This window comes from Echiichthys vipera, assembly GCF_963691815.1.
Source record: "Echiichthys vipera genome assembly, chromosome: 6".
NCBI classification, from domain to species: domain Eukaryota; kingdom Metazoa; phylum Chordata; class Actinopteri; order Perciformes; family Trachinidae; genus Echiichthys; species Echiichthys vipera.
The window spans coordinates 32,657,538-32,680,354 of NC_139831.1; the positions used below are offsets into that span (position 1 = coordinate 32,657,538).

Below are 22,817 nucleotides of genomic sequence, written 5' to 3' on the forward strand. Positions count from 1 at the left end.
GTCTGTGGACAGATTTTGTCGCTGTGACACAACAACCATGCAAGATACAGTCACAACACTTTAAAGGTTTGTTGATGAAGACGGGCTTTGAAAATGGGTGCGATCTTGGGGCCAGAAGTAGGGCCGTTGAAAGTAGGGAAGGGCCCAACTGCCGTCTTTCCATTAGCGAGCTTGAGCCAGTCGATGATCCATTGACACTTTTGGTCTAAAACCATGTCGGGCCAGTTTCCAGGTGAACATAGCCTACTGTTTACTCATGGGCCAAGAAGAGCTGCCGTGGCCTAAGGTGGAGTGTACAGTAACTGGGAGGGGAGATGGGTGCAGCAGCTCATTCCTCTTTATCACTAAAGAATGCAGAATAATTTAAAAAAGTAAATAACTGACAGTAATGTTCAAACAAGGACATTAAGACTCTGTGCAGCAGCTATCAAAATGTGCAAACTACATGTTAGACAAGCATTATCTGGAAAACATCACATTTTTTCACATGGTCAGAGATTAATAGCAAATGGTGTTGAATATCAGCCCAAATGAAAAGTCTTTCTTTGGGTGTCACACAAAGAAAGACTTTTCTAGAAAAATCTACTGTTTAACATTGAGATATCAACAGTCTGAAGGTAACGTCAGGCTGGCTGTCACCCCACTCCAGTGTGTATCTTCAGAGCAGGTCTGAGCCCTTGTTTTCTGGATAACGGTCCGTTGGACTGCTGGGCTTTTAGTCCAGTTGGATATTTTTCAGATTATCTGTGTTTTGGATTAATGCCCTCCGACAGACTGCCCAGAAGGCTTTTCCTCTGTGTACGTTGTAATCTGAGTTTCTCTGTTCTTTGTGGTGATAGACGGTCAGAATGTGAGTTCCTTGTGCCTCAATATCAAACGTTGGCATTTGATGAGTACAGCATTTTTAATACAACAATAAAAAGCACAAAGCACTGTTCCTTTGGTCCTCACAAGGCATGTATTCTTGTGAACACTGACAGTAACTCCAGTCTGCATCTTAAGGCTGAGGTGAAGGCTTCTGTGTTGGAGGAGGAGGAGGTGCTCGACACTGAAACCGTACAGAGGGAAGAGTGAGGAGTGCTGATTATCACTCATCCTCTGATCTGTCACTTCAAAGATCATTTCTACAATTAAACTTAACATTCACCAATCCTAATTTCTACATTTTGTCATCGGGGCATGCTGTTATGCCCAAAACTATATTCATAAATAATAAGAATATTCTTTTTTGAAAGGGCACATACTGGTCTCAGTCGACTGCTGGAGAGGTCTGGAGAATTGCTGCTGCTGCCTGCGGTCTCTGATGGGACAACAGACACACTGACCAACATCTAAAGAACCACGTTACATGTAGCAATACTGACGTTGTAATGGAAGGAGATAAAGAGTCAATACATGTGGTCTAGCTGGAGTCAAGTTTGACACCACTTACCTATTGTACTGTCAGTGAGCCTTGGAGGAAAGACCTGCTGTTGGTCCTCCACACCCCTTGGGGGGGTAACACAAAGTGCTGAACAGCTGCCAGGCTTGGAAGGGATTGGGATGGAGGGAGAGAAGGGAGGTGTGGTATGGGTGGGGAGAGGCTGGAGAAAAAAGTATTTACATAGGAGCAACAAGGTCATTCAGAAATTAAATAAACAGTAAGACGAGTTAGGGATCAAATGTTTGTGTTATGTGAAATCTGTAACATCATCTAAAAATGTCATAATTTGCAGGATTATTCATGACACCATGCAGAGAATACAGTCTCACCTCCTCCTCCTTATCCTCCTCCTCCCCTTCCTTATGGATGAGCTCCACCACCAATGACGGAAAGACACCGATACGTCCGTTCAGCTCTCCCTCCCAAAACCCATCATCCACCTGCAGAAGAGAACATTCACATACATGAATGCTAGCTAGCTAACATTAGCTTTGTTAGCAAGGTGCAAATGCTGAACAATACATTCTCTATCTATAGATCCTGAACTGCTATATTTCTTTCGACACAGAAAACCACCAATGGGCTCCTTCCTTTTGGATTTACTTTGGTAATCGACTTGAATGGACTTTACTATGAGAGGAGCTGGTACAGGGGCCAGTAGGTAAGTCTTTAAAACACTCTTTTAATAAAATCTGTGTTCTCTAACTACGTTGTTGGTGCTTTGTTTTCTGTGTAGGGACCCTTCTCATTATACTGCAGAGGTTTGCTGTTATTTTGAGCAGTATTAGTGGTTAAAAAAGACGTTTGAATGTCACCGTACTGCCCCGAGCTAATCACTGTTAGCCACGTCCAGCTGTCAGCGACTCTCCGGGATTTCTCCTTAATAGATGTTACACGAAAAAAACTGTCTTGATGGCCTTTTTGATTTATGTAAGTGCCAAAAAAGACCACAGGATGATTATGCGCCGGAATTTCACTTTAACAACAATAAGTAGGAGGGATCTGAAAGTGTTCTCTAATTTTGCTCACTGCTTTTTTTTCACTAAATAAAGGTTTTTGTTGAAGTGCCTTGGTTATTTAAAAAAATATGCTAGTACAGCACTTGTATAGCCACAGAGGATATTCTATCAAATGATGAACAGTAAAAAATAACAGTATTTCAGAATAAATCAAGAATTATAACGTTGTTCTCTAATTTTGATCTCCACTGTATATATATTTCCCTGATGGCCAGAATAAGTCACTTAATATGTTGTTTAGATTATGTCTTCTTGAGAAATAAAAGTGCTTAGAGGCTCTAAAAAGTCGCAGAATCTAGCAGTGAGTCATTACGTTGGCAACACTGGATTGGAGTAGGACAGAGGTGAGCTCATTGGTGACGCCATGACTTCAGGTCTCTAATTTTACAACACACACCTCTGCGTGTCGACAGCGGATCAGGTGAATTAGTGCCCCCTCCTTGAAGGAAAGCTCCTCTGCACTCTGGGCCTGGTAGGAGTACAGAGCTCTGGCTACACCTGACACAGGATCCAAGTCAAATTATTAACACATGCCCACATGACATCACCTCATTATCAATCATTTGTGTATACATATACATATACATGCTTACATGGGTCTGTGTTTTAAATACAATTAGTACAGCTGTATTCAGTAATGTAATAACAGCGCTCCTCCTCCTGCCTTCAAAACAAACTGCATTATATTATAAATTATTGTATACTTTAAATGTTATTATTTCCAGCCCTGTACAAGCACTGATTTATTGTTTTTTTTTGTCAATATATACAAAATTACCTTGTGCAAACTTGGAGTTCACACACACACACACACACACACACACACACACACACACACAATCACACACACACACACACACACACACACACACACACACACACACACACACACACACACACACACACACACACACACACACACACACACACACAAGACACACAAGACTGACCTCTGCTCCCAGCCCTCTCTCTATTCCCAGTGGATGAGGCGGAGCTGAAAGAACTGTCTAGCTGAGCGGCGTCCTCTGCTGGTAGACACAGGAACTGCACATAACGCTCAGGGACATACCCCACCTGACCACACGAGTTACACACCTGGACAGACACATGAACAGGTGTTATTATAGATGATAGAGACACAGATGAGACATGTGCATGACCTTACCTTCAGCCAGTCCTCCATGTCGCCATCCTCAATCACTTGAAGCTCCTCCCCTTCCATGATTGACAGCTCATCTGACTGGCTAGCCTTCAGGAAGTAACATTTTTTTATGACACATTCTCATATTAACATTATAAAAACACAGTACTATATACAGGGTGTAACACTGTCCATTGTCTTTGTTGAATTGAAGAATACAGTATTTGTTTTTCAGTCCTTTCTGAATGTACCAACAGGTTCCACTGATTTCAGATAAGATCAACACTGTAGGATAAACATGACCTTCTCAGATATACTTTATCTAGTTATATAAATAATATATATTTAGAAAGATTAATATCTTACTCTTCCACCTACTTCCTCCAAATTTTCAATAGCCACAATTAGAAAGTTGTCATTTTGACATATGAGAGCTGTGTGGTTTTGTTCATTTCAAAAGCATGGAGGAAATCATGAATGGGACCCTGTAAAGCCCTGACCCTATGATTAAAGAAGGTCTGCTCTAATACTTTTGCACATGTGTTCATTTCTATTCTTCCTACCTGATAGCTGTAGATCACTCTGCAGGCTGCAGGGTAGATACACACTCCAGATGCTGACACTGGATCTGCAAAGATGTCTCCGTTGTCATCATCGTAGTCCTCAAAGTCAGTCAGCTCAAACTCATCCTCCTAAGACATAAACACATCAGTGTGGCATAAGTAGGAACGCTATATTACACATTCGTCACAGTATAGTTCCTCCCCAATGGTTCTTTTGTTCATTTTCACCCATACCCACAGTCCACCTCAGTGGAATGTTAACATTTCATTTTTCTCTCTATTCATTTAATCGTTGACTGGCATGTTTCCAGTTCTTGACAGTTTTGACTTTTGAAGGAAAAGCCTGTTGAAATTCTGCATTTTCCTTGTTATCAACAAATCCCATTCAAAGCCAAAACCCCCAGTGATTATTTCTACTAAGTTTTGTGTGTATCAGAGCCTGAGATCTCTTCTTCCGCTGTACCATAGAGCTCCATGGTGGTAAAAACACATCAGTGACACTGTTGCACTGGGTTACTTGCTTTATTACCATGGATGAACCTATTATGCTCTTAGTTTCTGTCACATGTATATTGTTATGATGTGGGATGGTCACGTTAAACATGACCAAAGTCTCAAATAATGAGGTAGACATGTGTATGGGTAACCAGTCCCACCCCCCATGAGCAGATCTGCTCAGGACAGGCCACTGTTTTTCTACTTTCTTTGTGGTCTGACACCAAGTCTTCTCAGATTTTCAAATATGGTCATCTGCTCCAGAAGTACAGTGGCCATGAAGTACAGCTGAAACAGCTCTGGTAGCTACAACGGGCTGCTGTTTACTACATGTAGCTACATGCTAGCAGCAGAAAAGGTTTTAGATTTCTTTGATGTGTTGTTTATTAATCCCTAATTTGAGAGCACATGCATGTTACAACATGTTACAGGCCTGGATGATACACACTGTAGTTTATTTTGACTCAGTCCCACATACCCAATCCTGCTGCTACAATTACTGACCAAAGCACCAAATGTGGATTAATCCGCCGCTGAATATAGTCCGCAACAGATGCACTACTTCCTCCTGTTTGAGTAGTGTTTGATAAAAATTACGGTGACTAGCTGTCTCTGGGAATTACTCAGTCTTTCTTTAAACAAATAAAAAATATATATTTGTGATCCATGTTTAAAGATCCATGTCTTCAACAGGAACAAATGGAAATGGGATGTGACATTAGCTTGACCTCAGACCTCTACCTTCTCAGTGTGTGTGTGTGTGTGTGTGTGTGTGTGTGTGTATGTGTGTGTGTGTGTGTATGTGTGTGTTTTGCATACTGAAAAGTCCTCAGTAGACTTCCTCTGTTCACTGAGGCGTCTCTCTCTCTCCAACTCCTCCTCTGCCTGGCTCATGGCATTGTGAAGCCAGAGCTCAATTCCTGGGACACTCTCTGACAGCAGAGCCAGACGGGCTTCTGCCTTCACCCTGCTGAGCTGAGACAGGAAGAAAAAAAAGACACTCATTTAGACACACACACACACACACACACACACACACACACACACACACACACACACACACACACACACATACACACACACACACACACACACGCATACGCACACACGCACGCACACACACACACACACACGCACGAACGCACACACACACACACAAACACACACACACACACACACACACACACACACATTGATGTCAATATAACAGCACTACAGTATGTGAAGTCTTTCTTCTGTGCTGGTGAAGGTCTTCTCCAACTGTATCCTCTCTGAAACATCACCGCAGCTGAGAACAACGGTTCTTTTGCATCAGATTTATATGTGAGCTTAGTTTGATGATAACTGACTTAAATGAGCATGCTTGCATTAAGTCAAGGGTTTTATCATCAAAAACTGTCCTAACTCAGTCAAATGATAAAAATCGCCCCTCAATTTCATCTGAAGAAGGACCCACAGTGTCAGACTTTGCAAACCTCTACATTAAGCCAACTGGCTATATTACAAAAACTGATGTTCTTGTTGAGACCTATATGTATATATCACCCTTTTACCTTCATAGGTGAAGGATTGGATGGGATCCACTGGTTACATTTTCTAGAGTTCAATAACGGGGCAGTAATGAAGTTGGGACGTTGTGTAAAACGTAAATAAAAACAGAATACAATGGTTTGCAAATCATTTTCAACCTTTATTCAATTGAATCCACTACAAAGACAAGATATTTAATGTTCAAACTGATACACTATATTGTTTTTTTCAAATATTCACTCACTTTGAATTTGATGCCTGCATAACGTTCTCAAACTGGGTCAGGGGCATGTTTACCACTGTGTTACATCATCTTTCCTTTAACAACATTAATAAGTGTTTGGGAACTGAGGACACTAGTTGTAGAAGTTTTGGAGTTGGAATTCTTTCCCATTCTTGCTTGATGTTCAACTTCAGTTGCCCAACAGTCCGAGGTCTCTGTTGTCGTATTTTGAGCTTCATAATGCTCCACACATTTTCAGTGGAGACAGGTGTGGACTGCAGCAGGTCAGTCTAGTACCTGCACTCTTTTACTACGAAGCCACGCTGTTGGAACACGTGCAGAATGTGTCCTGTCATTGTCTTGCTGAAATAAGCAGGGACGTACCTGAAAAAGACGTTGCTTGGATGGCAGCCTATGTTGCTCCAAACCCTGTACGATTCTTTCAGCATTAATGGTGCCTTCACAGATGTGCAAGTTACCCATGATGCCATGAGACTAACTGGGCCCAGACTCTTAAATGGCCCATTACAATTTTAAGAAATTAAAAAGAAGGACAACTATAACATTTGAACTGCCTTCAAGGACCTGCTCAGCATGGGAAAACTGAGAATTTACATACAACATCACATAACAATTAAGAGAAAGTTAATAAAAATAGTAATAACTAGGCCAATACTTACGTTTGTTTTTTTAACTTTTGTTATGATATGGCACAGTAAATAAAAATGTATTTAATTGAAATTAAAAAAAATAAAATAAAGAGGCACTGGTAATCCACCCTTGGTGCTAACACACCCCTATACCATCACAGATGCTGGCTTTTAAACTTTAGAATTGTAATAACAATCTTGATGGTCCTTTTCCTCTTTGGCCTGGAGGACACCGCTTTCATGAACTGTGTTAACTGACTGAATTGTTTTCTGAAGTGGTCCTGAGCCCAAGTGGTAATATCCTTTACAGAAAGAAGTCAGTTTTTAATGCAATGCCCCCTGAGGGATCAAAGGTCACGGTTATTCAGTGTTGGTTTTCAGCCTTGCTGTTTACGTGCAGAGATTTCTCCAGATTCTCTGAATCTTGATGATATTATGGACTGTAGATGATGAAATCCTTAAATTCCTTACAACTGTACATTGAGAAACGTTGTTCTTAAAATGTTGGACTATTTGCTCACACAGTTGTTCTCAAAGTGGTAAACCTCGCCCCATCCTTGCTTGCTTTTTTCCTCAACCTTCCCAGCCTTTTGTCACCCCTGTCCCAGCTTTTTTTCAATGTGTTGCAGGCATCAAATTCAAAGTGAGTGAATATTTGCATAAAAACAATAAAGTTTATCAGTTGAATATTAAATGTCTTGTATTTTTAGTGTATTCAATTGAATAAGGTTGAAAAGGATTTCCAAATCATTGTATTCTGTTTTTATTTACATTTAACACAACATCCCAACTTCATGTGAATTGGGAGACTACACAGTTCAGTACACAGGAAACTTTGTCCTCATATGGTTTTGTTTTTTGTTAGAGCTTCTTCTTCTTTTTAGAATGTGTATAGACTGGTGGAGCAAGGTTGCCTGCGACATGAAGATAACTACAACCTGGTTTGAGCAGGACTTGCTGACACATATAATAATAATAAGGGGTGTTTATCACTATGCATAAAACTGAGCTACAAGGGAAAAGCTTTGAACATTACTGAGTTGTGAACATAACTGTACGTTATATAACACTAGTTCTTCTTGCAAGAATAAATAATCTGTTTATTGACTGACAATCCTGTCTCACTTAAGAATTTATGTAATAAGTTGTGATCTGAAGGTAGGGAGAGAGTTAATTTCATGGATGGTTTGTGGGAGAGAGTTCCAGAGACCCCATGAGCACGCAGGGGGAAGATCGGAGGGTCTGTTAGGGTGTGTAGGTGTGAAGGAGGTCAGAACAGAGGAGGGAGGTCGTGGAGAGCCTTGAAAGTGAGAAGGAGATATAGTCGATGCAATATTGGTTAGGGAGTCAGTGGACAGGAGTAATGTGATCTATGGAGGGGGTTCTGGTGATGATCCAGGCAGCTGAGTTCTGGACCAGTTGGAGTTTATGGAGAAACTTGAGCGGTAGATCAGATTGGAGAGAGTTACAGTAAACTATATGGGAGGTGACCAGGGCATTAACGAGGATGGTGGTGCTAATAGGTGTGTGATAAGATGACATCATGGGTCATCGGCTACCGTTGCGTCCATGGGCGGTCTAGAGGCGATAGTAGGTTACAGTCACAGGAAGTTATTAGAAGAGAGGCATGACTGTTAATGTTTCACAGTAATGGGGCCTTCACCTAATAAGCTTTTTGTGCTTGGCTCACTGCGAGGTTGGGCGCAGAGACCCAGTAAACGGCTAAATCAATGTTAGCATTATAACAACCGTTAGCTTGTAAACTGACTATTCACAATCCTGCTGTGATGCTTATGAACCTCCATCATTACGTTTTCTTCCCAGATCCTGATACGACTTTAATGTAACATTAGATAGTTTGGGTAACTCCATCTTTGTAGCCGGCTCGATGTCGCTCTCTCATTGCCTAGGAAACGTACACATCACACTCAAAGCTTCTATCTCATTGGTTGCGCTTTTGAAAGGTCAGCGGCAACAAGGTCAAATGTCAACTGATTTGAACTTTGAGGCAAATCTGAGCGGTGCACGGCGCTGCATTGGGTGCTACCGCCTCTTCCATAGGGAATGAATGGGACTGGTGAGGATCCAGCGTTTTTACCACGTATCATGTGTAGGGGCCTGAAGAGTACTGTGTAAGTCAAACAAAGCACAAATTTATCTGTGGAGCTCCAATAGTACACTAAGGAGACTGGAAGTGGAGTACTCGTGAGTCAGGACAGTTGTTAGCCTAGCATCATGGACAATAAGACATGAAACTTGTGGCCACAAGCTAGGCGCAGAAGAAAACAGAGAAGTCTTGGCAGAACAGCATGGAACAACACATGGCAGCTGGCAAGCTGATTGATGCCGTCTGTGATTCTAGTGTCAGATCTAGTGTCACAGGTAGTTGGCACTGAGTTGGCACTGAGTTGGCAACAGACCAAACAGTAGACGTGAAGACCTACAGTTGCAAAGCTGACGAGGAGCAGTTTCGGAATAGACATATATTATATATTGAGCAGGGCTTTGGTGGTTAAAATAGGGAGTAAGTCAGATTATGGAGAAAACTAAGAATGAGAAGGAAAATGGTAGAGCGTAGCAGCCTCCTCCAAACATCATGTCTTTATATGCTTTATTAACTGTCTTCTATTAATTACAGAAGGAAGGTAAGGCTGAGAGCAAAATAGTAACTGAATAAGGTGAAGAGGAGTAGTGGCTAACTCACATGTTGGACCTTTTACCTGTTGATAAAATAATTACCTTGGCTTTCCTGACACTGTCCTGCACCTCTGTGATCTTCTGCTCCACACTGAGCCCCGTCTCCCCTGATAAGAGCTTCAACCGACTCTCTAACGTCTGTAGAGCCTGACAAATCAACAGACAGAGATAAACACCAAATTCTGCCCAAACTATAAATTCAGTAAAAATGATGTTACTTTGAGAGGAACTGTATTTTGAAAAGAGAACATTCTGAAACACTGAAGGCCATGCGACAAGCATTAATTAGCTCAGGCGTATCTTGGCATTCCAACCCTCTCTCCATGGGTGATGATCTTGTAGTCTTTAGCAGCTTTTGTAGCCCATTTCTTTGCCTCCTTTACCAGACAGCCCTCCGCCTCTGAGGCACAAACTTCCTGTAGAGCAGACACCTGCACAAGAGAGAGACAGTCCCTGTGTTCTTTAGTCTTCAGTCATGTATACATCAGCATAATGTAACTCAACATAACAGCCCTTTGAGTGTACATTACAGTTTTATTGACATGGGTGTTGTTACACCATGGACTGTATAATAAAGATGGATGTATTTTTACAGTAGTGCTGTCCAGATGAAGCTTCTTGAAGAGTTTTCATTATTTTTCCACTGGATGGAGCTCTCGGTTCAACAAAGGGTTGAAAACACACTGAATCACCATTCTTTGAGCCTTTTTTTTAAACCAAGAACTCCATCTAGTGGACTTAACAAAAACAACCAATGCTTCACAAAGCTTCTTTTGGACATCACTAGCTTCCAGGTCTGAAAAGTGAAGTGCCTTTAACCTTCATTCTTTCTAATGTCCAGCAGGAGGCGACTCCACTGGTTGCAAAAAGAAGTCTGTATAGAAGTCAATGAGAAAATGACTTGAAGCGATTCTCACTTGATTTATTACCTCAGTAAACATGTTCTGAATGAGTTTATGGTCTCAGTCTCTAGTTTCAAGTCTTCTTCAGTACAGCACGATCTGCATTTTGTAAATGATTATTATTACGTCCCATTTAGAGAAAAATAGATGATAAAGCAGGGAATGCTTCGGGGTGTGGCTACCTTGTGAATGACAGGTCACTGTAATAGTGACAGGATAGAGGTTTAGTGATACATTTACATGGCACTGTGTACAATCAAATAGTAGTGGACTTGTTTTTGGGTGTCTGTGTTAAAGTCTCAGGACTTTGACCCTCTCACAGTTTGTTCTCACTTCTTTAAAAGTTTTTGTAACAATGCTAACGTTAACCAGCTAGCGTTACCCTTAGCTAATAACTTATTGGAAAATGGCGATTTTCAACTGGCTCTATGCCAATACAGCAAACAGCTCCAGCAACCTGAGTTCCGGGCTCACCTTCCAGGAATAGTCCACCAGATGACTCACATCAACCAGCTGAATAACGGTCAGATCCCCTCTTTAGCATTTAGCTTAGTGCAGCGTCATTGAAACGACACTGCACTGGACTGCTTAGCGCTCCTCCCCAGCCCCGCTCTTTTGTATAAATTTTGTCACGCCCGGTTTCAGGAATGCAAGATTGCGATGGCCAAAATGCAAGCTTCTGACTTCAAAACGGACTGCATTATATTATAAATTATTGTATACTTTAAATGTTATTATTTCAAGCCCTGTACAAACACACGCACCATGCTGATGTATTTTTTTTTTTGTTAATATACAAAATTACCTTGTTCAAACACACACACACACACACACAAACACACACACACACACACACACACACACACACACACACACACACACACACACACACACACACACACACACACACACACACAGCAGGCTCACCTTGTCACGTGGAGCTGGTTGAAAGGTGAATTCAGGGGTTTTGCTGAAGGAGACAGATTCTTGAAGAAACTGCAGAACATTTTTCTCTCTGGTCACCTGACAACACAGTAGCCAATCACTGTTAACCGGGAACAAACAAACCATTTCCTTCTACCCTACAAGAAGAAAATGATTCCGTGGGTGCACCTTAAAAACAACATGACAATGCAGGAAAAGTTTCAAACAAAACAGAACACTAAAATCGCTGTGTCACTTAGAGCCAGACTGATATCGTTACTCTGGTTGTCCTCCAGCACCCCAGTAAGGAATCTGGGTGTTATTTTTGATCAGGATATGTCCTTCGATTCTCACATAAAATTAACAACAAGGATTGCATATTTTCACCTGAGTAATATTGCGAAAATTAGGAACATTGTGTCTCAGAAAGATGCAGAGAAACTTGTCCATGCATTTGTTACTTCTAGGCTGGACTATTGCAACTCATTATTATCAGGCTGCTCCAATAAGTCTGTTAAGAGTCTTGTGTTGGTCCAAAATGCTGCAGCCCGTGTACTAACTAAAACAAATAGAAGAGAACATATTTCTCCTGTATTAGCTTCTCTGCACTGGCTACCTGTAAAATCTAGAGTAGAATTTAAAATCCTTCTCCTTACGTACAAAGCTCTTATTGGTCAGGCTCCGTCGTATCTTAAAGAGCTCATAGTACCGTATTACCCGACTAGATCTCTGCGCTCTGAGAATGCAGGGCTACTCGTCGTTCCTAGAGTCTCCAAAAGTAGAATGGGAGGCAGAGCCTTCAGCTACCAAGCTCCTCTCACTGTGTGCACAAGCTTGCTGGATTAAAACTGTATATAGATATTATTATTATTATTATTATTATTATTATTAATATTATCATCATTATAATTATCATTATTATCATCATCATCATCATTAATCCATCCATCTTCAACTGCTTGTCCCTATCAGGGTCGCGGGGGGGCGGGAGCTGATCCCAGTTGACATTGGGCGTGAGGCAGGGACCACCCTGCACAGGACGACAGTCTATCACGGGGCACATAGAGACAAACAGAGACAGACAACCATTCACACTCACATTCACACCTACGGGCAAATGAGAGTCATTAATGAACCTAACACCTGCATGTCTTTGGACTGTGGGAGGAAGAACCAGGAGAACCCGGAGAAAACCTGCGCAGACACAGGGAGAACATGCAAACTACACCATGCCGCCGTTCTTTAAAAATAAAAAAATAAAAAAATATTATTATTATTATTATTATTATTAATATTATTATTATAATATGCCTCTCATGGAGGAATTGTTGGGTCTCTGTAAATCATATATAAGTCATAGTGTGGGCTAGATCTACTGTATATGTAAAGTGTTTTGAGATAACGTTTGTTATGAATTGTCACTATAAATAAAATTTACTTGAATTATGTTATGTTAAATATGTTGGTCTGACTATCTTATCGGCCGATACTGGCCAATCACAGACATATTGGTATCTATCGATATCAGCTAATGTATTTTCTGATATGCACCGGTTTGAAAACCCTTTATTTTTCTTTTTTTTAAAGATGATTTTTTTGGCAGTTTTTCAACAGGACAGGAAATTGGGTGAGAGAGAGAGAGGCATGCAGCAAAGGGCCGCAGGTCTGAGTCAAACCCACGGCCGCTGCCTCGAGGACCTTCAGCCTCTTTACATGGGGCGACCACTCTAACCACTGGGCCACCGGCCGCCCCATGAAAACCTTTTTTTACATAATACAGAAAACAAGGCTTGGGGGGATATAGAAACGGTGTCATATAGATATTTTATTTTATTAATTCTTTAATTAAATGTTAGGCCACGGACTGATACTGAACATACAATAATATTTAGCTATTTCATTTATTTTTATCCATTCTTTATTTTCTCTGTGTCCTTTTCTAGAATTGGTTGATGATATTATACATTTTATATATGTAAATGAATGAAAAATTTCTTCAATACAGTTATTTGTTTAGGAGAGCAGCCCTCTGAGTGTATTTGCAGAGTCGGTGCTCAACACAGGTATGTCAATTTTTTCCTCTCTGAAATCGGAATCATCATCAGCCTCAAAAATCTTATCTAGGTCAGGCCCTAGTGTCACTGGGGTGTAGGGGAATTTCTTTTGAACAATGAAATGATCAAACAGGTGCATGTGAACTAAGGCCTAGTACACACAAACACGAGTATTTTTGAAACTGAACTTTTATAGCCCCCGGTTAAAAACAAAATTAGCAGCAGTAATTTGCCTCGGTCTTCAAAAACAGCAACTCCGTCAGCTGGTCACGTCTAGAGTGCTCCACATGTCTCCATGGATACAACTGACTGTTTACCGTCGTACAGTGGGACATCAAACAATGTTGACAAGAAATTGCGGTTTTCCTTGGTTTTCCTATCCACACATGACTGCTGAAACCGGGCCTCTCCAAAAAGTTCCCCCTGGACTCCGGTTACAAAACACTCTGGTTTCAGGAGCCAACTGTGGTTACATGTGGATGAAAGGCCAAACCGTGCAGAGAAACACATGGTTTCAAGAATACACACGTTCGTGTGGACGGTCCCTGAATCTCAGTGTGTGCTTTCGACCCACTCACATTTGGAACAGCTGTGACCCACCTCGGATTTCATCTAGTTGCTACATAATTTCTTTCTGTAAACTTCTGTTTCATGTAAACCTTAAAACTCGATGTAGTCAGCCTCTAAGCTATTGCCCCCTTTTTCTTCCCAGAACATCAACAAATGTGTCTCTATTATATGCGTTCTGTCTGTCTGCTAACCTCCCTGTAACCCCTCTGCCCCCGCCCTCATCTTTTCACAGGACAAGGTGAGAAATGTCTCATGTCTGGCTTCTCAGAAGCCACTGTGGGATACTTTGCAGGTATAAAACTCTTGAAAGGGATTAGGATAGGTTTGAATCAAGAGCTTCCAATTTGAGACACAAAAAGCATTGTATGCACATACTCACACATACCTTAGCAACACTTTCCCATATGGTGCTGTGCTGTTTGTGCGTGGTGAGACAGGTTTCCATCTCTGTCCCACACAGCAGGGTAAAATGGCTTCTCAAATCATCATAAACATCACCGTCCATTTGCTGATAAGAGATATAGAGAACAAGAGTCTGTTTTCATTATTTACAATAATTCTACCACCAGCTCCACTCCAATAGTGCATGACCAGAATAACATATATAGTGCTGAAGGAATGAGGCCTACACCCAGAAGGGAGTAAGCAATTTTGGGGGTCATCCCTATTTCCGGATCCTTTGTTCCCCGCTCGGGCAAATGGTTCCTATGTTCCCTAGTCGCATAAGCCTGTGCCTTCGCTGATTTAATTCAGCTTTTGTTAGGGGTTAGTTTAAGCATGAAACAAACCCTAGATGGGCACGGGCACGGGCACAAGGGGACTTTCTATGTCATAAAAACACTTTACAAACCTGCTTAAAAAAGACCTGGGTCGGTTATTAAAGGTTAAAATGATGGTTAAAAATGTAAATTTAGGCTTAAAAACAGATTAAGGGTGTCACTGGCCAGAGAAGTCAACCAGAGATGGTTTAGTTATTAAAATTCCCTCCTTCTGGCACAATTGCTAACCTTTCTGTGTAAGATAATATGAGGTGCCATTGTATCACTCATATCAACAATAAAAAAATGTATATATAAAATAAATAAAATGTTAAATAATTTGTTAAAACTGTGTGCCTGTGCAGTCCTTTATTTGTGTTTGTTTGGAAAAACCCAGGGCAACACATCACCTGCAGAGCGTGGAGCCTTAGGAGCAGTGTTCCTTCAGCATGTTCAACCTCAGTGAGCTGATGGGCGGAGCCCATCTATTAAACATTGCAGGTGAATGGAAAAGACCTGAAAATGGAGGTGGACACAGGCGCCTCAGCTTCAGTGATAAGTCAAGCAACCTACTGCAGTTTGTGGTGCTCAGGAGAGGCACCTGCGCTTAAAAAGACTAATATCAGACTGCAACAATATACGGGTAAGTGCATTCCACTTCTTGGGGCTTTAGAGCCAGAGGTGCTGTATCAAGGCCAGGAGGCTACAGTGAGACTGCTTGTGGTTAAAGGGGCTGGACAGAAAATCTGCCTGAATTGGAGAGAAATCAGGTATTTGGCAGTGATTGGAGACATCCTAGAAAAATATGCAGATGAGCTTGGCACCCTACGTGGCACTACAGCGAAGCTGTGTGTGGACCCCAAAGCACCACCACGCTTTTTCGAACCGCGCACAGTCCTGTACGCCATGAAGGCTAAAGGTGAGGCTGAGCTGGACAGGCTGCAGCAGATTGGTGTCATTGAGCCTATTGAGTTCTCAGACTGGGCAGCCCAGATTGTGCCAGTGCTGAAGGTGATGGTGGGGTACGCATATGTGGTGATTACAAACAATAAACCAAGCCTCACAACTTGACACCTATCCTTTGCCTCGTGTGGAGGACCTGTTTTCCACACTGGCAGGTGGACAAACATTTACCAAGCTGGACATGAGTCATGCATACCAGCAGCTATTACTGGATGAGGATTCTAAACAATATGTGACCATCAACACCCACAAGGGACTGTTTAAGTAGAAACCGCCTAGTGTTCGGCGTCGCGTCCAGTCCAGCTATCTTCCAACGCAACCTGCTACAGAATATCCCACACGTGGCAGTCTATTTAGATGACATTTTGGTCACAGGTAAAACAGAAGAGGAGCATCGGAAAAATCTTGACCAGGTGTTAAAAAGACTGGCAGACGGCAGGCTGCGTTTGAAGCGCAGTAAGTGTGTGTTCCAAGCTCCGAGTGTAACCTACCTGGGCCACCAGATTTCGGCTCAGGGCATATCTCCGGTGGAAGAGAAGATGAGGGCAATAAAGGAGGCTCCAAGTCCAAAGAATGTAGCAGAGCTCAGGTCTTTCTTGGGCTTAGTGAACTACTACAGGAAGTTCTTACCCGAGCTCTCCACGGTACTCGCCCCTCTCTGCCAGCTGCTGCACAAAGACAGCTCATGGACGTGGCAGCAGGCTCAATAGAAAGCGTTTGAGCAGGTTAAAAAACTATTACACTCTGCACCACTACTTGTGCATTTTGATCCAGACAAAGAAGTCATCTTATCCTGTGAAGCATCCCCTTATGGCGTGGGAGCCGCTTTGTCGCATTGCATGAAGGATGCAGCTGAACAGCCTGTTGGGTATGTGTCACGCACTCTCACAGCAGCAGAAAAAGGGTATTTGCAGTTAGAGAAGGAAGGGCTAGCTGTAGTTTTTGCTGTAAAACGTTTCCAAGAGTACCTGTACGGATGCCCTTTTACTATCTTTACGGACCATAAGCCCCTACTAGGTCTGTTCAGTGAATCAAAAGGCATTCCACCCATGGCTGCAGCAAGAGTGCAATGCTGGGCATTAACTTTGTCAGCGTACCAGTATCACATAGTGTACAAAGCAGGCAGTGACAATGCAAATGCTGATGCTTTCAGCCGTCTTCCTCGCCCAGAGACACCAAGCCAAACGAGCCTACCTCCAGAAAATGTATTTTTGTTGGAAAGACTGTCTAACTCTCCTGTGACAGTGAAAATCAAACTGTGGACGGAAAGAGACCTGGTGTTGTCGCAGGTGAAGAGAATGCTGATGCATTGCAATGGTTGAGCAGAAGGAGCTCAAACCTTATGCCAAGCGGCAGCAGGAGCTGAGTGTTCTTGATGGATATATCCTCTGGGGATCCAGGGTGGTGGTTCCACCCCCAGTACGAGCCCAGATTGTGGACGAACTGCATGAGGCCCGCCCCGGAGTCTCCCGGATGAAAAGCCTCGCTAGGTCATTTGTGTGGTGGCCTGGGATGGACTGCGCCTTAGAGGAAAAGGTAAAAGCATGTTCACGGTGTCAAAGTAATCAAAAGATGCCAGCACCTGCTCCCCTCCACCCATGGGAGTGGCCCAGCCGCCCGTGGTCAAGGCTCCACTTGGATCTTGCTGGTCCTTTTATGGGTCATATGTTCCTAGTGCTGGTGGACTCGCATTCAAAGTGGATGGATGTACATATCATGACAAACATCACAGCTCCAGTCACCACTGACAGGCTCAGAAGCGTGTTTGCTATACATGGACTGCCAGATGCTGTTGTAACTGACAATGGGCCCACTTTCACTAGTGAGGTTTTCAAGGACTTCATGGAGAGAAACGGTATACGCCACATCCTCACTGCACCTTATCACCCTGCCTCCAACGGCTTAGCAGAACCTGCGGTGGAGACTCTGAAAGAGGGTCTGAAAAAAATGTCAGGGCACTCACTGGAAGCTAAGCTTGCACGTTTCCTGTGCCAGTATTGGCTTACCCCTCACACAACAACGTGTTTACCGCCAGCAGACATGTTACTGAGGAGAAAACCTAAATCTCATCTGGATCTCCTCCGACCAGACGTGGCAGCAAAAATGGCTCGATCGCAGGAGAAGCAGAAGATGAGGCGAGACCAACATGCCAAAGAACGGTTCTTTAAGCCAGGGGACTGTTTATGTCAAGAACTTTGCCAGGGGCCCGCCCTGGTTACCAGGGATTATTCACCGACGGACAGGTCCGGTGTCTTTTGTGGTGGATTTAAAGGATGGCAGGCAAGTTTGCCGCCACCAGGATCACGTGCGACTCTGCCTTAATATGGGTGGGGAGGATTTACAGAGTGTTTCACGCAAGGACAGTGTGAGAAGCCCTGTGGACTATTGGGTGGAGCCTGCATCACCTGAGCACACTGATGGACTGTCTATTTCATCTGATGGACTATTAGTGCAGACTACCCACCTGCTCCTGTCTCAAACTCTGCTCAGGAAGCACGGGCTGCTCCAGAACCTGTGGACACTACAGCAGGGCTGAGGAAATCAAAGAGGCAGCATAAGCCTCTCGATAGACTGAACTGTTAAAAAGAAATGCTGTGCAATACAGAAGACAATGTTTTTGTCATTGTATGTGAGCATCAGTTTGTCATACTCTGTTCTGTTGAATTCTAAAGATGCAGCTAAATGACTGACCAAGTTTTAGTTAATTGTTTACAAAGTTGCCTATACTGGGAACTGTAAGTCAAGGTATGTGGTTTTCATTTTTACCTTATATGTTCTCACTTAAAGGGGGAGAAGTGTCTTAATGGTGTGTCAGTACTTTATTAGAGGTTTGCATCCCGGAACCTTTGTGTCGGGTTTTTGAACCCTGTGGGACTGTTATTGTGGTTGCTCCCCACTTGTACACATGGCATCATAGACATAAAGAGTTTATGTCTTTATATGTCTATGCATGGCATGGCTGGCTCCACCGAAGTTCAGTAAAGTACACAGAACTACATTGAAAGTGTGCGTGCATTATTGCCCTCGGGTTACCACACCCGGAACATAGGACCCGGGGAACATAGGACCTGGGGAACATAGGACCTGGGGAACATAGGTACGCTCGCGCATTTTTTTGCTTCGGATTTCTTCGTCTCAGTGTTCTTTTTTTTTTTTTTAGGTTTTTTGTTAGAGTTCTTAAATAAGGCCTGTGGTTTACACGGGCTGAAGAGATGTTAATGTTTAGATCTATGACATAAAATACATCAGTAAATACTCCACTCATGAATTTGAAGCTTGTACATGTCTTTATAAAGGTGGCTGCTAACAGGAGGCTAAAAGAGGAATGAGTCAGAAGCTAGTGGGTGAATTTTATACTCTGTTAGCTTTTTACTTCCTTCCTAGTTTTAAAAAAAATTATAAAAGTGGTGCTCATTTGTGAAGATTAAGTATCATAAGAGTTTATTCACCACTGAACTTATTTTGTGCAATATTCCAAAAGCTTGTCAGGGAACCAGGATGATGCTAACTTCAGGGCTGCACTATAAAAATACATCATCTCTGCAGCACTCTGCAGGTGACCCCACGGCAAAATTACTGCCCCTACTGAAAATCCGACCCCCTATTCTCCATCTGCAGTCCTAAGTGTATTATGTACAGTATATTCTCTTATGGATGAAAAACATGTCTAACTGATGAAAAAGGTGATCGTAAGTGTTCACATGTTCGGCTGTTGTGTCTGTTTTGTTTCAACTGAGCGTTTGGACCCGTAAATTGTATTATGAAAGGGTGTTATGTCAGACTGAACAGCTGGATGGGCCTTCTCTAGGGGCCCAAAAACACTTAAATGAGTCTAAGTAACTTTTTAACAGAAAGAATGGGCACCAACTTGGAATACACTATCCAGATCTTCTTAAACAGCCACAGTTTCATTCTACCATCAGAAATGCAAAAATCAACCAATTCTTGAATAATACTGCTTGGCCCCAGGTTTTCTGTGTTGTTGATTAATTTGTGGTAATTTGATAAACATTTTTAGGAAAACGTACCACATCAGCACAACATAAAAATGGTATTTTGAGGTGTTTAAATTGTACTTGAGTGGTGCAAACTAGCAAATTGTCAGTCAATCAAATGACCATGAGTCTAGTCCTTTCGGTGTTGCGTCAATGCAGTATTCCGACACATTCAGTAACTGACATCGCTTGTTAATCTGTTATTGTATATTGGCCTTTTTGGTTCACACAGCTTATTATCAGAAAAGGGGGTGAGATTTTTTTTGTTTGGAAGATTTAACATTAAGAAATAACGACAGAAATGTAATTCTTGAAACAGAAATGTACAGATTGAGTGCATGCTTAATCTGCTTGTGCATTGCAACAGCCTGCTACATTATGTGGTTGGTGTTTTATCAGATACACAAACTGCTTTAGCTCCCTTTTCTCCAGTTGTGTGTGTGTGTGTGTGTGTGTGTGTGTGTGTGTGTGTGTGTGTGTGTGTGTGTGTGTGTGTGTGTGTGTGTGTGTGTGTGTGTGTGTGTGTGTGTGTGTGTGTGTGTGTGTGTGTGTGTGTGTGTGTGAGTGTGAGTGTGTGTGTATGTGTTTTTACCTCCATAATATGTGGTAAGTCGTTAGTATAGTAGTGTTGGTGATGGCCATTGACTGCTGATAACGCCAGCAGATACTCATTACGAACTTCAGTCAAACGGTCGTCACACTCTCTCAGCCTGGCACTGAGCTGCACACACACATACAAAATTGGATAGTTTAGTTAAAATGAGACATGCAACAAATATCACAAACTTTAACAAGTGTAATAAATATATACAGTAGAAACTACTGTAAGCCAGTCAAACTAAACCTCTATGATCGTACAGTACAACTGCATTCAGGACCACTTAAAGTCACTTCAGGGTCTGAGTGTTGTTTTAAGACGATGATAATGGACACAATTCCAGTGTGTAATGTACTAAGCTGCCATATAATTGAAACAGATCCAGCTCTGATACACAGCCTATTAAGCTTTTTGGTTTGTCTTATGGGCCTGGAAACACCAGGGTTTTTCTTTCCAGTGGAATCTGCATGATCAGAAGATCCGTTCCAGTAGGTGAAATGAATCCACTCAAATTTGCACCAATGAACAATACCTGCCCTTTGAGAAGACAGAGAGCTTCTAAGCTGTGTAACATCATTCAAGTCATTCATCGTCTGCAAAAACTGCTTCACAAAGCAGCAATGGTTTGCAGACAGTTATGAGACAGGAGTTGACGGTACACATTTGTAAAAACTGAACATATTCTCCCATTAGCGACCAATTTAAGCTAACAAGCTAACTGACAGATAGCAATCCGTAGATGCTCATAAATATTCCAGACTTGAAGTGTCAATACTTAGACTGTTGTAGCGAAAACAATTTACCATGAGAAAATGCCAATAAATAATCCAAAAACTACAATCAAACATGTTCCAGCAGGAATGTGATCTAAAAAACAGACGTAGCCTACTGTTGTATACATTTTTCATACACTGCTACATGAAGCAACATGCTAATGTCAGGAAAAGCTATATTCTTGGTGAAAGATGTTGTTTATTTCCCTCCAATTTTAGATCTAATTCCTGCTGGAACTTGTTAAACTGTGTACCTTTTGGTGAACAAGCCTTTATCAGTGATTTTTAACAGTGCTGCTATGACATTACTCCACAATCATTCCACTGCTAACAGTGCTAACTATCTTCTCAGCTCCAAACAGCAGACACAGGAGCATTTAGCAGCTATAGAGACAGATATTTTTCTAAAGTGTTGGTAGAGACCAAAAGAGGCTGAAAACATTTGGTGCCTGACTGTCAGTTTGTTTGGATGTGTTTTTATCCATGAGGTGAGGAGAAGGTCCCATAATGCCCTGCTTTTGGGCATGCCACATTAATTACAGCCCTGTATAATATTAAAAGGAAATAGTGTGCTCATTATGATGTTGATATATCCACCTTGGAGGCAAATGTGTGACTTTGGGCTACAGTATACTGTATAGCTAAAGTCAACTGGACTCATATCCGGCATATATGAGTTCATAGCACATGAGGAAGAGAGTTATTACTGTAACTTCCATTTGAAGGATTATGTAGGATTGGAAGAGGATAAACAGAACCAACGCGACGCATCGCGATGATGTCATCAATGCGTGTGTCGTGTTACGGTGTGATGACGTATAGGCAGCAAGAAGCATTTGCCGAGGCCCAGGTAGTGTGAGTACAAACGGGCCTGGGCCGTGGGGGGAGAGGGAGGAGGGGGGGGGGGGGCAAGTACCCTAAAGCACAGGGCACGGTACGGACGTGAGAGTGCGCCCTTACTTGTCTGTTATGTCAGAGCGACATGCACAAGCTACTATGACATTAATTGACGTTAATTTCAGATTCATACCTTAGCAGTCATCTTATGTAGACCTGTTTTAAAGTGGAAAATGCCATGTTCACTCTTTCTGGCTCTGGAAGACAGTTAAAACACATTGATAACACCAACCAATACAATAACACAGCACAACAGTGTTGAAACCTTATATGGAACCTCTGTTTCATATATGAACTTTGAACTCAATGTTGACCTGAGATATCATTGGACTTTACAATTAATTTGCCAATGTAGCTCAATTGGTGCAATATTTTGATGCCTTTTTTAAAATATATATATATGGAGCTCTTTATTAGTTAAAACTAGTCTCCAAAGTAGCTCAGTCCATAGGTGACTTGGCTGGGAACCGTAGGGTCGCTGGTTCAAGTCCCCGTGTGAACCATGTATGGAGCATGGACTGGTGGCTGGAGAGGTGCCAGTTCATCTCCTGGGCACTTCCGAGGTGCTGTTGAGCAAGGCACCGAACCCCCAACTGCTCGGGGCGCTGGTCACTGGCAGCCCCCTCGCTCTAACATCTCTCC

At 42.3% G+C, this 22,817-nt stretch overlaps 1 protein-coding gene across 2 annotated transcripts in view; it reads right to left on the reverse strand.

Moving 5' to 3' along the window:
* Positions 1-423: 423 nt before the first annotated feature.
* Positions 424-22,817, reverse strand: part of LOC310947864 (F-BAR and double SH3 domains protein 1-like) — a 32,466-nt gene continuing 10,072 nt past the window's right edge. Inside the window, exons 7-21 of one of the 2 annotated variants that reach the window (XM_083914837.1) lie at positions 22,309-22,372; positions 20,500-20,628; positions 14,577-14,699; positions 11,571-11,666; positions 10,056-10,172; positions 9,784-9,888; positions 5,461-5,616; positions 4,147-4,275; positions 3,608-3,691; positions 3,393-3,537; positions 2,840-2,940; positions 1,753-1,863; positions 1,433-1,583; positions 1,245-1,300; positions 424-1,048 (exon numbers count right to left, since the gene is read on the reverse strand). In XM_083914837.1, the coding sequence (XP_083770963.1) occupies positions 998-1,048; positions 1,245-1,300; positions 1,433-1,583; positions 1,753-1,863; positions 2,840-2,940; positions 3,393-3,537; positions 3,608-3,691; positions 4,147-4,275; positions 5,461-5,616; positions 9,784-9,888; positions 10,056-10,172; positions 11,571-11,666; positions 14,577-14,699; positions 20,500-20,628; positions 22,309-22,372 (1,618 nt within the window). In that variant the 3' untranslated portion in view covers positions 424-997. Of the gene's footprint in view, positions 1,049-1,244; positions 1,332-1,432; positions 1,584-1,752; positions 1,864-2,839; positions 2,941-3,392; positions 3,538-3,607; positions 3,692-4,146; positions 4,276-5,460; positions 5,617-9,783; positions 9,889-10,055; positions 10,173-11,570; positions 11,667-14,576; positions 14,700-20,499; positions 20,629-22,308; positions 22,373-22,817 lie in introns of both variants that reach the window. The other variant, XM_083914836.1, reaches the window with a different exon arrangement.